This window comes from Populus nigra, chromosome 10 (genome assembly GCF_951802175.1).
Source record: "Populus nigra chromosome 10, ddPopNigr1.1, whole genome shotgun sequence".
In the NCBI taxonomy this organism is placed as follows: Eukaryota; Viridiplantae; Streptophyta; class Magnoliopsida; order Malpighiales; family Salicaceae; genus Populus; species Populus nigra.
In genome coordinates, this window is record NC_084861.1 from 15,885,037 (window position 1) to 15,899,021 (window position 13,985).

The window sequence follows — 13,985 nt, forward strand, 5'->3', positions numbered from 1 at the left end:
TGGAAAGCATCCCTCACTCAGCGGATAGCAATCACGTCAAAAGTTATGCTCTCATATGTTTTCATTGCTTTAATTTTTTGTAACAAGTAATGTTGATGTCTTTCATTATTTAACTTTGGTTTAGTCTCACTGAAAGGAGTCAAAATGAAGTCAGTTTGAAGTTAAATGAACCTTGTGCCTAGTCGAGAATTCTCAACGCCATAAATGCATGAAGCATAATTTTAGTCCTGTGACTAAGACAACGTAGAAAATATTTTGAGATGTATCACATACAGGATGATTAAAATGATCACAAGTTTTGAAGTGTACTGAAGGATGACCATATGTGAATGGTGCATTTTCAATAGCTTGGTTCACTCATTTGAGTGTCATACAGCTTTTGACTCTGAAACTGGTTTAACCCCATAATCTCTGTTTGAAATCCTTGTTCTCATCATGATCATCGATGTCATCATCGCTATCTCCATCATTCACACCAGCCAAAAACATGTTATCATCACCATCATTGCTGGGTTCATCATCAAAACCTGATTCAAAACCTGATTCGTAGTTTGCCTCAGGAGAGTGATGCGCATTCCAATCAGGAGGGAAGGTCTTCTGTAAAGCTTCTGTGAGCTCTCCTCCTGTTCCTTCGATTTTGCGTAAACATTTGGACCAGTAAACTGCAGTCCCCATATCTACAGTCAACTCAGATTCTATCATTTCTCTGCAAATGGACAGAATCCCAGAGTAAATGTATGCTTCAGCAACAGTAGCCCTTGACAACAATGATGTCATTAAGCAATGGTACACAGCTCTATCAGGCTTTAATCCAGCCAACTTCATCTCTTCAAAGCAGCGCAATGCTTTTTCTGGAAGAGAAGCACATGCCCACCCATGAATCAATGTGGTGTAGGTTTTCACATTTGGCTTCACTCTTAAAGCCTCCATTTCTTGTATTGTTTTTGTTGCTCTCTGAAAAATATTGTTTGCTCAAATCAAATTAGGAACAGCACAGAAAAAATAAATAAATAAAGCTTAAGCATTTAAAATTTTAGACAGAAATGAATTGATTTAAGCAATTTGTTTCCTGGTTTTGTTTAAAAGCAAAAGTTGCACCTGATATTATTATGCCAGTTGGAAAATGAGAAACTGAAACAAAAACTTCCAGTGCCAGGGTCTTAAACACATATCGCTATCCAAGACTAGAAAGCAAAAATTCATCCTATATTACAAACCTAAGTAAAACATGAGGGACCAAATTGCTGAATTAACACCTAACTGAAATTTTCTTCTGTTTAAGTCTAAGCAATGCTTTAACTTCAAAGAAAAAAAGTTAAAATTAATTTTCACCTTCATAAACTAGATGAAATCCTATGAACTCGTGTTGATCAGATTGTCTATACAAGGGCTCCAGCAATTTAGAATGCAATGCTTGTTATCACCATTCAAGTTCAGAATGCATTGAGTGTGCCCTTTACTAACAACATTGAAAACAAAGGACTAGTTACTGATCAGCAAAGCATACCAGCATGTCTCCAGCCTTGCAACAAGCATTTATAAAGGATGTATATGTATGAATATCAGGTTGAACCCCTTCTTGCTTCATTTGCTGCATAAGGTCAGCAGCCTCCCAAACATCACCTCTTCGAGCCCATCTACATCAGAAAAACAATTGAATCAAGATATTGGAAATAAATGCTGATAACATATCTAACCAAGGAAACAGAGGAGATCAGAGTAGATTTTGAGAACACATTAATTGCAATGATATTTAAGAGACTGGAAGTTCTCTTAAAACACAAATTCATGAGTTATACAGTAATTCATACCCATCGATTAATATGTTATAGACAAAGGTGTTTCTTGGGATATTTTGAGCACTCATTTCTCTTGTAACTGCTAAAGCACTTTGCATCCTGCCTGACTTGCAACATGCCTTGAGCAATGCCTCATATGTAAACACATCAAGTTCTAGTCCTTCATTTCTTAATCTGGTAAAATACTCGAAGGCCTTTCCAGTATCACCTAATGCTGCATAACCATTCATGATTGTCGTGTATGTGTGTTCATCTGGACTTACACCTGCCAATGCCATCTCATCCAATATTTCAACAGCCTTCTCCATCTGCAAGATACTCAAGATGAACATGTTTGTGTCAAACAAGAAGATAATACATTACTGAATATAAGCTTCCAGTGCAGATAGAAACGAATTAGTGAAAAGGCAAATTGAATCATTAATATCAGAAGACAGCATTCATAAACAGATAAACATAATTCAATTTTCATAACTGCTGCTACACATGTACCAAAATGGAACTTCACTAAGCATCTCAAGAAGTGACTTAAGTCGATCACATAACTGAGGGATATGAAGGGAACAATGGTTCACTAAACTGGAAAAGAGGTTAAATTTTTCAACCAAGTACATGGGGGTGTAAGAGTCACTTGCACAAATAGATATAGTAAATTACTATTTACAGTGTTGTTCATGCAAGCACATCTTTGAAATTTTATATGTACCCTTAAGGTGAAGGAAAAGTTACACATATTTAGGAAGTCTTTGAGAAACTTCCATCAATATTACAGACAATGACTGCTTTCCTAACAAATCAGCAACATTGAAAAAAAGGCCATGCTAAAATACTTATACAGCACACATCATGACATCTACAAAAAGGTTTTTTCACAAACTAGTCTATTTATCAAAATTTGAATCTGGCATGTCCAGGTTCCAAAACTAAGTTATATCATATGCATAGTTTACCTGACGCTTCTCAACAAGGCCGAGAACCAAAGCATTGAAGGTGTGCACAGTTGGAATGCACCCACTCCGCCTCATCATATCAAAAATTTCTAGGGCCCTCCTCATTTCCCCAGCTCTTGCAAATCCATGTATAATGGGCATAAATGTACGTGAAGTAGGCCGATGTCTTTTCTTCTGCATTTCCTTCACCATATGAATGGCACGATCCATATTTCCCATTCCACAGAATGCTTTGATAATGTTATTATAGAGAACCACATCAGGTTTCAAACCATCTTTGATAACATCTTCAAAAACTGTAAATGCATTGGTCCAATCCTTTAACTTCAAGAACCCATTGATCAACATGGAATACGTCTTCATGTTATGCTTTATGCCAGCTGATTCCATCATTTTGCTAACCTCCAGGGCTTTAGAAACTTTACCTATCTGAAAAGGAGGTTTGAATGTAATGTTTGATCATCGATTAAAAAGAAGACTAGAGATACCAACTTGAATACAAAGCATGAGTAAGGAAAAACTATACATCCAACAAAATACAGAATTCAAACAGAAATATTCATTGAATAAAAATGAAGATGGGCACACTGCGTCCTTCCATAAAGCATAAGGATTCAAAAAGTTTGAACAGAAGAGCACAACATAACATGAATGGTCAAAATCCTCATGAACTCAATCTTTCTGAAACTCAAATTGGATTGCAGGAAGGACATTTTGACGCCAAACTTTCAGAAGATTCCACTTAAAATGAACTGGATCCCAGCATTCTTAGCACTAAAGTCACAGCCTTAATAACAAATAAATTCCACTGCATCCTCCTTAATGGTCATTCTTCTAGGATACTCAAACAAAGAAATATTATGTTTCTGGAAGACAACCTGATGCCATCCTCCAACAGGATCACCTTTGTTAGTCCACTCCAAAAAGGACACTGTCTAAGTATCCCACTCTTTCAAGGGCACAACTCCAAGAGAAGGTCAAAACAAATGATTGGAGGCATCTAAAAGATCTCTTTTTAACTTATCACAGTTTTATACTTTTCATGGACACCAGGATCTGAGTTCATTCTTCCAATTTATGTTTTACATTATCCTTGTGCAGCTAATTATGAATTAATTTGATTTGAGCAATGACATGCTTAGCTCCACACAGTTTTGTCCAAAATGTTTATACAGTATCATCTTGAGCTAGGGCTGTCCGTTCCTTAAATCACAAGCATTCCTGGTGTCAAGTTGCTTCACTAGGCTCGTGAGTATGGGAGCTTTAAAATAGAATAAGATACAAAAATTTTAGAATGAAAAGGTGAAATGACAAAAGGCTTACCTTGGTGTACATATTGATGAGACATCCATAGCTAATCACTGAAGGAGCAAATCCACATTCCTACAACATGCATATAGTGATTTAGCATGAAGGGACGATATAAGATATGAATTATCATATAATTCAAGTAAATTCTTCATGAAAGAGTATAAAAGGCAAAGGTGAAGCTTTGCAATTACATGTTATCAAAAAATACATATTGCTCTATCTAACCTCAAATGATTTTGGCATTTGAGAGCAAGAGGGGGGATCGACGGAGCTAAAAGACACAGAACACATCTCCAATGCAAACAAAATTTACAAAACTAAAGCACACACATAAGCACCTTGCATGTAATAAGCTCTACGACATTATCGTTTTGTTACCTTAAGCCTTTTGAATACAATCAGACATTTTTCTTCATTTCCAATCATAGTGTAACCGTTCATCATGGTATGATATATGTCAATAGGAGCATCTATACCTTCTTCTTCCATCTCCCTCACCAAAGATTCAGCTCGATCCATATTGCATGACTGACTGTAATTGATGGATGAATGAAGATATTGTGAGTTTATGAAAGCACCTCATAAACTTGGAAAAGATTTTAACAGAGACTATAGAGTATAATGTGTAGACAACATGAACAGAATCAACAGATACAAATTTTATCATGCAACCTAATTCAATAAGCATATCCTCCAAGGATCCATTTAACACGTACCAAAGGTTTTTTCCACAAATGATGCAACCTACACAGGATCCTTAGTTATGGTCCTAGCCTTCAATAATTTAATAAAGTTAGCACCCCAAAGACTTGAAGCCCAATAATTGCACTTGGCAGTGGGAGAATTGATAATGCACCAAACAATAGCCCCTAAAATGATCACTATTATATGAGTACATATATACAAACTTGTAAGCTAAAGCATATGTATTTGACCTCACATTTATCGCCATGGAACTATTCAGCATCAACATGATATAGTGTTCAGCATATTGAAGTGATCAGTGTGTGTGTGTGTGTGTGTGTGTGTGTAATGAAAAGAAATCAATATAGACTTGAATTTGAAACATAATACTGACCAATAAGCATATATAATGCTCCCATAAATGATTGCATTCAAATTTGTATGCCGCTCTTTGGCCTCCTTAAACCAGTGCTCTGCAGCTCTTCAAAATCAACGTTTAAGTTATTATTAGCATGGAGAGGAACTCCTGAAACAAAAACCAAAGTTGCAATGTTTTGCTATATAGAAAGTCAAGACTTGAACAACTGAACAAGTTGCAATTGCTAAAGTTTAAAGCATAAATCATCAAAGCTTTTATATGTTGATCAAGTCATAAAAACCTGCAGTTACTTTAGTTTAAAGAATAAGCCACTGCACAAATAAGAAAAATAAACACAAAACCAAAGGCTTAACAACAAGGTGAGGAAAAAAAGAGGCTTCAAAAGGATAATCTCCAAAACCAAAGTTAATGAAACAGATATGTTCTTCAAGAAAAGGTACTAAAGGTATTATTTACTTACTCAGCATTGCCAATTTTGGCAAATCCTCCAACAACTATACTATATGTCACCAGACTCATTTCAACACCCTCTTCCTTCATTTTCCTAACACAAGACAGTGCTTCTTCCATGTCTCTACCAACTGCATAAGCGTGAATAAGGCTGCATGAAATAAATAACTTTAATGACAATAGAAGAAAATTAAATTACATAACAATTAACCTCTAAAACTATGAGGAACCAAGTTCCTGTTAATTGAACAAAAATTACATTTGGGAAGCAACCTTCAACAGACATTGCCAAATTACCCAAAAAATGAATAACAAATGAATGAAGAAAAAACACATAAATAATGTATGAACTTCAAAGCTGAAAGCCCTACAATCTCGTTTGGATAGGCTATACTTGGAGTAAAATATTTTTCAGTAGGACTGCATCCTAAAACAGAATTTGCCACCAGACACATTGCTTGCGTAATATGTATGTACTGAAGACAATTTGGATGGATGACCGGTATTTTAACAGATGAAGAAGCTCATAAAAAAGTTATTCAACTTAAATCACAAATAAGCAAGACTAGTGATGTTTTATCAAAGATTTTACCTTGTATAGACATGTGAACTCGGATATATTCCCCTTGCTCGCATGCTCTCAAAAGTTTGTCGTGCACGATGCATATCCCCTCGCCTCGCATAGTAACCCACCATCAATCCAAACTCCCTTCTAGCAGGCTAATAAAATGATGAGAAAAGAGAGGAAAATGCTAATGACTAAGTAAGAGCTATCATAACTTCTTAAATATAAAAGGTCACCCATGATATGACCATGCAACATTTTCCCATCATTTAGAAGCAATATGCATAACGAATCAAGCCATTCCGCACAAATCATCCCCTTAAAAGTTAACGGTTATCCACTTAGACCACGGTTACCATAATCTGCACAAGTCATGGCTATATATATGTGGCCAGACACAGATTAATATGGAATTCATTATTTCCTACTGTTGACGACCTCAATCTTACAAGTCGTCCGCATTTTCTCTGCTTAATCAACTTAAAACTACAAGTCTAACAATAAGAGTGTCTGAAACCTTTTACCTTCTTAATCCTTTCGAAAGCACTAACAACTGCCTGCCAATTCTCCGGTTGCGTGTCTAAAACCTTCCGAAAAGCCTTTGTAGACCCTTCTCTTTCTTCGTGCCATTTAGACCTATAGTCACCCCCATCCTCTCCATCAACCCAATTCTTCCTTTCCTCTGCTTTCGCCTTCAATCTTCTCCCATCATCCAATTTCACAGTCAAAACCCTCCCATGAAACTCCATTCCATCAAATTCCTCAGCTTTCATTGCAGACTTCTCTGCAGTTGGACCATCATAGATAATAAACCCGAAACCAGCATTCCTTTCAGTCTCATTATGACCATTTATCAAAACTACATTCTTTATAGGACCGAATTGGCGAAAGAATTCAGAAAGTTCGTGTTTTTTTATCCAGTTTGGTAAATTTCCAATAAAGATCTTCCCTTTTTGGAAGAAATCAGTTTTGGGGGCTTCATTTTCTACTTTTCGAGTCTCTTGGGTTTCAGCTTCTGGGGTTCGAGTGGTTTCAAGCGGCGGCGGCGGCGGTGGTGGGTGAGAGAGTTTGCTGGAGAGGCGGAGTTTGGTGGAGAGAGAAAGAGGGTTGGCGGTGCTAGTGGTACTGGAGCTTGTTATTTGGGGTTTGGAGGGGTTAAGGAGGGTTTTGAGTGGGTTCTGGGGGATTTTAGGAGTTGCGGGGGCGGGGGCGGGGGTGGGATTGCGTGATTTGGGACGGCGGATAGAGGAAGAATTGGTGGGTTCTGGTGGCGGTGGAGGTGGAGGTGGAGGTGGTGGTTTGAGGGAGAAAGAAATGGAAGCGGTGGTTGTGGTGGTGGTGGTGGTGGTGTTGGAGGAGAAAGGAGGGGGGCAATGAGGAAAGTGCGGGATGGTGGAGAGAGGCAAAATATCCATTATCTGTGGAGAGTTAAGGCTCAGAAAATGGTGGGTACACAAGATAGTTTTTGAAACCTTGGGTACTTATTCTCTTCGTACGGGCTAGAACCAGGCCTGTACATGGGCTAGAAATAGAAGTGTTGGATTTGCCTTGGAACCTTTCACCTAAGGCAGAAGCCTTGGGCCAATTCTCATTCACGATGAACTGAACACGTTGAGATAAATCTAACAATAAGAGTTACTTGAGGACATTAATGCAAGGCAGGATGCTACCTTCTGAAACATCATAAAAAGATGCGATTATAGTGTAGTTTATTTTTAAAATATTTTTCATTTTATATTATAAAAATTATTTTAGACATCATAAGTCATAACAATCATTCCACCTGCAGCAGCAACACAAGCTTGCAGTGAAAAATGGCATACGAGTTCTAGGGCCATACAGCCTGCGCTTGCTACAGTCCTTCGCCAAATCAACGGGAGAAAAAACAATACAACTTTTTTCCGACTTATGATATCACACATGATTTATAGTTCAAGTTGTTCATGTAATTGAACACATGACAAAAAAAGGTACTAGATGACAGGATTGAATCAACTAAAATATCAGTCTTTTAACAGCAAAATCAACTAATTCTCCAGTTTTAAACATCAAGCACCAATACCATTGAGGATAATATAAATAAAAACTCTGAAAGTGAGCACTAAATAAAAGACATTCAGACACAAAATTTAAAATTCTGGCGCTCGCACTTGAACATCGCGATGAGGTTATTTAACTCTAGTACCTCCTAGCACCACCTCCTCTGCCAAAGCCCTGGGTAGGAACCATAGGCTGAGGTTCAACTTCAACAATCCCAGGAAAGTCTGACATACCAAGGGCAGCAAGCATGTCAATGGTCTCTTTGTCAACTTTAATCTCTTGGATCTTAATGGCAGACTCTTCAGGCACAAAGTCCATACGACGCTCGCGCTCTTCCTCTTGAAGTTTCAGTGAGATGCCACGGACTGGTCCCTTCTGAATACGCTTCATTAGATGGGTAGAGAACCCAGCAATTTTGTTGCGGAGCCTCTTTGAGGGGATGATAGCAACCTCTTCCAAAATCTTCTTGTTGGTGTGGAAATCCAATGTCATTTTAGAGTAGTACCTCTCAATAACCTGGCGTGAGGACTTCTTCACTGTCTTAGTACGAACACGACCCATCTTCACAGATAAGCTTCTGCTGCTGCAAAGAAAACGTAAGATTAACTGAAACTGTAATGCTGTTCATCATTTCCTTTCAGGAACCACGCGAGCAAAACATGAGAAACTGTGTTGGTAATGACCCAAGACAAAACTACTCTAAGTTCATACATGATAACATAAGAACCAAAATGCAATAGAGCTACAAGAAGACAGCTTGGAGAGTCAATTCTATTATCTTAAAGCCAAAAATTTCGCCGAGGAGATAAACTCCTACAAAAGTTCCTCATATACGATAGATAACCAATTCAAGTCATGGCAGATATATAGAAACAGAACAAAAACAATCCAGTTTTCAGTTTCAAATGAGCAGTAAACCCCTAATGACGTCATATTAGTTCGACAGAGCTCTTCTAACAAGAAAAGGAAAAGAAAAGAAAAGGAGAAATAAAATCGACAACCAGCGTCCACTAAACATCAAAACTACAGACAAGAAAACAAAACTGCAAAAGTTTCCAGCAGCAAAACAATACTCATTTTCAAACAAATCTAAAATCACTTTTTTAATCATTCAAAACAGTAAGCTAATCAATAAAGCCGATTCAAATCTCATACTTTCTCAGGAAACAAACAAATCAATCACTGCATAAAATCCATAAACAAGAGCAATATCACAATAGTTTTGCATTCCCATTGCTAAGAAACTAAATGTTCAAAACAGAAAGAAAAAAAAAAAGCCAAATAACCCCCTCCCCCTTTCCCCCGTTATCTTAGCAATCAGACAGATCAAATACACACGAAAGCAACAAAAACAATAATTTTGCATTGAACTAGATAATACACAAGTTTTCTGTCTCACAAGATGGAGACATGAAGCAGGAGAGAAGAGGCTGAGTGTTACCTTCAAGAGGAGAGCACAGGTGAGAACGAGGAGCGGCTGCTTGATGGGGGGTGAGGAGAAGGGAGCGTGAATATATAAGGGATAGGGTTTTTCTCCTGTCACTGTTTTATATTCATCTTATAGCTTCATGGGCCGGACTGATATATGTGAAGATAATAGGCCCATTACTTCTTCTTTTTTGCGATTTTACATTTTTACTTGATCCGTTTTCTTTTTTATTTTAACAGGTCAGTAAAAATTTGTGGTTTTTTACGAGAAGAAAAAATTGTTACTGGAGGTTGAAAAATTAATTCATCAATTTTTTTTCTTTAAGGTTTTTGTACTAAATAATATTATTCGTAACTATAGACTCAGTTCAGGATTGACTCGAAAAATACACAGTCATCAAGTCAACTCACTCACAAAACAATCCAGGTTAATATTTTTATTTTTATTTTTATTTTTTAGTATTATCCAGTCAGGTTTGTCAATTAATTATCTTTTTCGGTGAAACATAAAACCTTATCAAATTGCGCTCTGAGTTATAATTTTCCAGCTCTATTTTTCAGCTGCATATACGTTAATATATTTACAAGATAATTCTACATTTTATTGAATGATTTTGTTTCTTCACTTTTAAATTTTCATCATTTTTTATTTGCATAAAACCCGTGAAGTGGAACCCCCGATTGCAATGCACTTCTTCACTTTTAAATTTACATGTTCCAGAAATTTATTAGGAAAATATTCAATCGAACCATCTCGCTTTAACTGGTATAAAATCTAATCTTAGAGCTTAATTCCGAGTAATATTTTTTTTTTTAATTAATATGGATGTCTGAATTAGTTTGTGTGTAGCTCGACTAATTCTTTAGACCCAAAAATTAACAATTATATAAGCTTCTCGTACTTTTGAGGTTTGTAGGACTTGAAATGATGAATTTAAAGAAATAAATCTAAAATTTAACTAATTAAACTATACCAGGTTAATATATTTACCTTTTCTTTCTTAATCTTTAGTTGGTGTAACTACAAAAGGAATATACGCTGCAACGGGGGGAAAAAAAGATTCAACTAGGATATGAAGCTAAAATGACCATTTGCTAGCTCTCTTTTTTCTTTTTCTTTTGTTCTCTTCAGAATTATTTTATCGCAGGGCATGTGCGTGGTTCTTCTTTTGTCAGATACTGAGATATAAATCAAATTTTAGAGGCATGCATTATTAGCAATCCAGTGAACTTGTTCCCTTAAAAACAAATTAATATTGTATTTCTCCTCTTTTTTTTACATTAAACGATTGGAATTTATTCAGAGAAAACTTAAAATATATAACCAGATTATCATGTTAGTCTCAATTTTAATTGTACCTAAATTATATTTTCTATTAATTTTACACCCAAGCTATTTTGATTTTTCATTGAGGATTTATATTAGAATAATTTAAAGACGGACTTTTTTGAATGTGTAATTTGAATGAAAATATAGATAGAAACCCTTAAAATGGATGGAAATCTTTAGATGGGAATTTCTAAGAATTTAGAAGTGTTCCGATTCCAAATGCCCAAAATAATGATTGAAAACAGAGAGACAAATGAAAGCATAGAACTAATAAACATATTCCAAATGCCCAAAAATATGGTTTTAGAGAATCTCCCTCTTTCTTTCCGACTGGCAGCGATATATTTTCATATTTAAGAGTATGATATGAATATAGCACATCCATCCCTGGCTCTAAGCACATTACGGTGGCCATGTAGTTGTCGTAGCTTCAGAATGTTACTGGTTATACAGTTTCAGAGCCTAGCAAAGCACCCTGAAGTTAGAAAACGAGAGAAACTAGGAAGACTTCCTTCCCACACAAAACAAAAGAGGGGAGATAAATAAATACACAAGCAAGACTAAAATGTGAAAACCATTAGATTACCATGAGCTTGTAACTTGGGAGATCTCCCATGTAATTACAGAAGTCACTCTGCCTGCTAAAATTCTATTTCAGAAGGTGAGATTCGATCTCTGCTTAATATATTCTTCGGTCAAGTTTGGAGACAAGTCCGTTTACCGTATGCTTGAGCAAAAGTTACCATGATATTCAGATGAATGAAGTGTCGAGCGATCAACATTTTGCATACAAATACCACAGTTGATAAACCACCCAAGAACCATAACATACTGAAAGCCATGACTGTCAGTAGGTAAACTAGCATCTCACCAAAACTCCCTCAAGAACAGCATCCATTTCAGAAATGGTGAAACTTATTTGTGTCCCTGACAATAATTTCCTGACCAGTAATGCTAGAAGCATGCTTCATAAAAGAATGGCAATCACCACAAAAATACGGAGACTTTTCATAATCCTCATACGTGCCCTAGGAAGCATGTACATCAGCCGAAATGTAAGCTTCTCTTTATGGTGGTTCAAGGGTTCTTGCTTTCAACTCTCTTAAAGATCATGAAGGCCACAGTCAGTTTCAGCTTTATTACCCAGTTTAATTATCTCTCCTAGCAAGTCATCCAACTCTAAATATATATCGGTAATTCTAGGATGGGTTCTCTTACTGGCCATAAAAGTGTGAACTTTGTCCTTAATTTCAATCCAACTTTGACCCCTCTCCTTCATGCCCTCGATTTCTTTAAGAAACTTCCTTGCTTTTGCAGCTTCCTCCCAGTTTTTACTAGCAGCATAAGTGTTTGCCGGCAAAACATAGTTTCCCCTGTTGTCAAGGTTCCATCTCTAAAAGGTTCTTCGCTGCAATCTCAGCTAATTCAAGATTCCCATGAATCCTGCAAGAGACAAGATGCGATCCCCACATTGAAGCAGTAGCAACAAATGAAATTCTCTTCATCAATTCATGAGCTTCATGGACTATCAACCATGCATGAATAGTGAAGGACATTTGGTGACACATTGTGCTCTCCTGTCATAAGTTTGAAATAGCTTCGTCCCTTGTCGACCATGCATAAGTGCACTTCATCACGGTGCATACCCATCTGCTGCATTTCCTCAAATAAATTCATCGCTTCCAAGGAGCAACATGTTTAGCAAACTCAGAAATCATCTCATTCCACAAGACAACATCCTATTCTTTCTATGTCACAAAACACAGCATAAGCCTCTTTTATGGTACCACATTTGGCATACATGTCTACAAGTGTGGAAGCGAAAATAAATTATTTGAACCAAAACCAGTTCTACAAACAATAGCATGCACCTGCCAGCCATCAATCGAAGCTGCCAAAGTTGATATCATAAACTGATTGTATCAAGCCCCATTTCCTGCCCTCAAGCAAACAACACCAAGCCCTCCTCACAAAGCTTTGATTACCCACACAAAAAGACACTGCCTTCAAAATACAACTCGCTTCCTCTATCAACCCACTTTTTGCACAAACATCAAGAAATGCAGTTCCCACAGAAATGCAGTACCCACTTTTTGCATAAACATCAAGAAATGCAGTTCCTACATGGGCTACACAAAACAACACGTAAATTCACTACATGGGCTTCCTTCTCTTCGCATTTCCAAGAAAATATCAATGCCCCCCCTCCCTATCCGTTATGTATACAAGTACTAATCATCGTCTTCCATGAAACCGCACATCTCTCAGGCATTTCATCAAACACTTTGCAAGCAGTACGAATTAAACCACACTTCGAGTACACTTTCATTAACATATTTGATGTTAAGGTGTCTGTTTCAAACCCCAATCCAATAACTTGTTCAAGGCAGGCCATCCCTTTAACGGGTTCTCGATTTTTTGCACAGAATTGTAATAAAGAATGCAACTTTATACTTTGATGGCCTCGAAGAAAAGGTCTTGTTGAGTTATTATATCAGGTTTTTTGGTAGAATTAGCTACGGAACAGGACTGTTTGTTGTAATCAATAAAATTGTAATTGAATCTCCTCTTGTTGCATATGGTCCTAAATATTTTAATGTTCTTGCAAGGGATGTTTCTTCATTTCTTCTTTCTTGTGGACCAGAGCAGACATGTTTTCTTTAGGTAAGGGCGAGAGAACTTGAATAGGTCAGAAGAAGGCTTTAAAACTGGGCTTTGCTGGGTGAACAATTTTCTTCGTTTTTTCAATTGCATCAGCCCGGTTCCAAATTTTTCACATGAAAATAACAAAGAAAATTATTTTTCTTTCATTTGTTTTGGACAATTGAGAAGGATTTAGAGGTGGCTAGTAAGATAAGATTTTTACTATTGATTCATATCATATAATTCTATTTTGATATCATGAAAATAAAAGCTTCTTATTAATATGGATGAAGATAACCTTTCGAATCACCATTTATTTGCTGTACTTTTAACATTCTAGGAGTTTTATTGTGGTTGATGTTGCAGATGTTGCAGTGAAATGATGAAATCTATCTTTTTAGAATTT

General features: G+C 36.7%; 2 protein-coding genes and 1 long non-coding RNA gene across 5 annotated transcripts; all 3 read right to left on the reverse strand.

Annotated features, from left to right (window-relative positions):
* Positions 1-205: 205 nt before the first annotated feature.
* On the reverse strand, positions 206-7,601 carry LOC133704722 (pentatricopeptide repeat-containing protein At5g04810, chloroplastic-like). Its single transcript, XM_062129655.1, has 10 exons — positions 6,663-7,601; positions 6,166-6,293; positions 5,584-5,724; positions 5,139-5,225; positions 4,439-4,592; positions 4,073-4,132; positions 2,750-3,178; positions 1,812-2,107; positions 1,508-1,637; positions 206-954 (listed from the first exon to the last, which is right to left on the reverse strand). The coding sequence occupies exons 1-10, from the start codon at positions 7,551-7,553 to the stop codon at positions 397-399; spliced, it is 2,874 nt and encodes a 957-aa protein (XP_061985639.1). The 5' UTR covers positions 7,554-7,601; the 3' UTR covers positions 206-396.
* Positions 7,602-8,124: 523 nt separating this feature from the next.
* Positions 8,125-9,712, reverse strand: LOC133704723 (small ribosomal subunit protein eS17w-like). Of its 3 annotated transcripts, none has more exons than XM_062129658.1 (2): positions 9,620-9,712; positions 8,125-8,755 (listed from the first exon to the last, which is right to left on the reverse strand). In XM_062129658.1, the coding sequence occupies exon 2, from the start codon at positions 8,737-8,739 to the stop codon at positions 8,317-8,319; it is 423 nt and encodes a 140-aa protein (XP_061985642.1). In that variant the 5' UTR covers positions 8,740-8,755; positions 9,620-9,712; the 3' UTR covers positions 8,125-8,316. The 3 variants fall into 3 exon arrangements, with proteins under 3 accessions (XP_061985642.1, XP_061985640.1, XP_061985641.1); XM_062129656.1 differs by having other exon boundaries at positions 8,125-8,761; positions 9,620-9,711; XM_062129657.1 differs by having other exon boundaries at positions 8,125-8,758; positions 9,620-9,696.
* Positions 9,713-11,344: 1,632 nt separating this feature from the next.
* On the reverse strand, positions 11,345-13,627 carry LOC133704109 (uncharacterized). Its single transcript, XR_009843993.1, has 2 exons — positions 11,523-13,627; positions 11,345-11,398 (listed from the first exon to the last, which is right to left on the reverse strand). It is a non-coding gene; the product is annotated as an uncharacterized LOC133704109 (long non-coding RNA).
* Between the last annotated feature and the right edge of the window lie 358 nt (positions 13,628-13,985).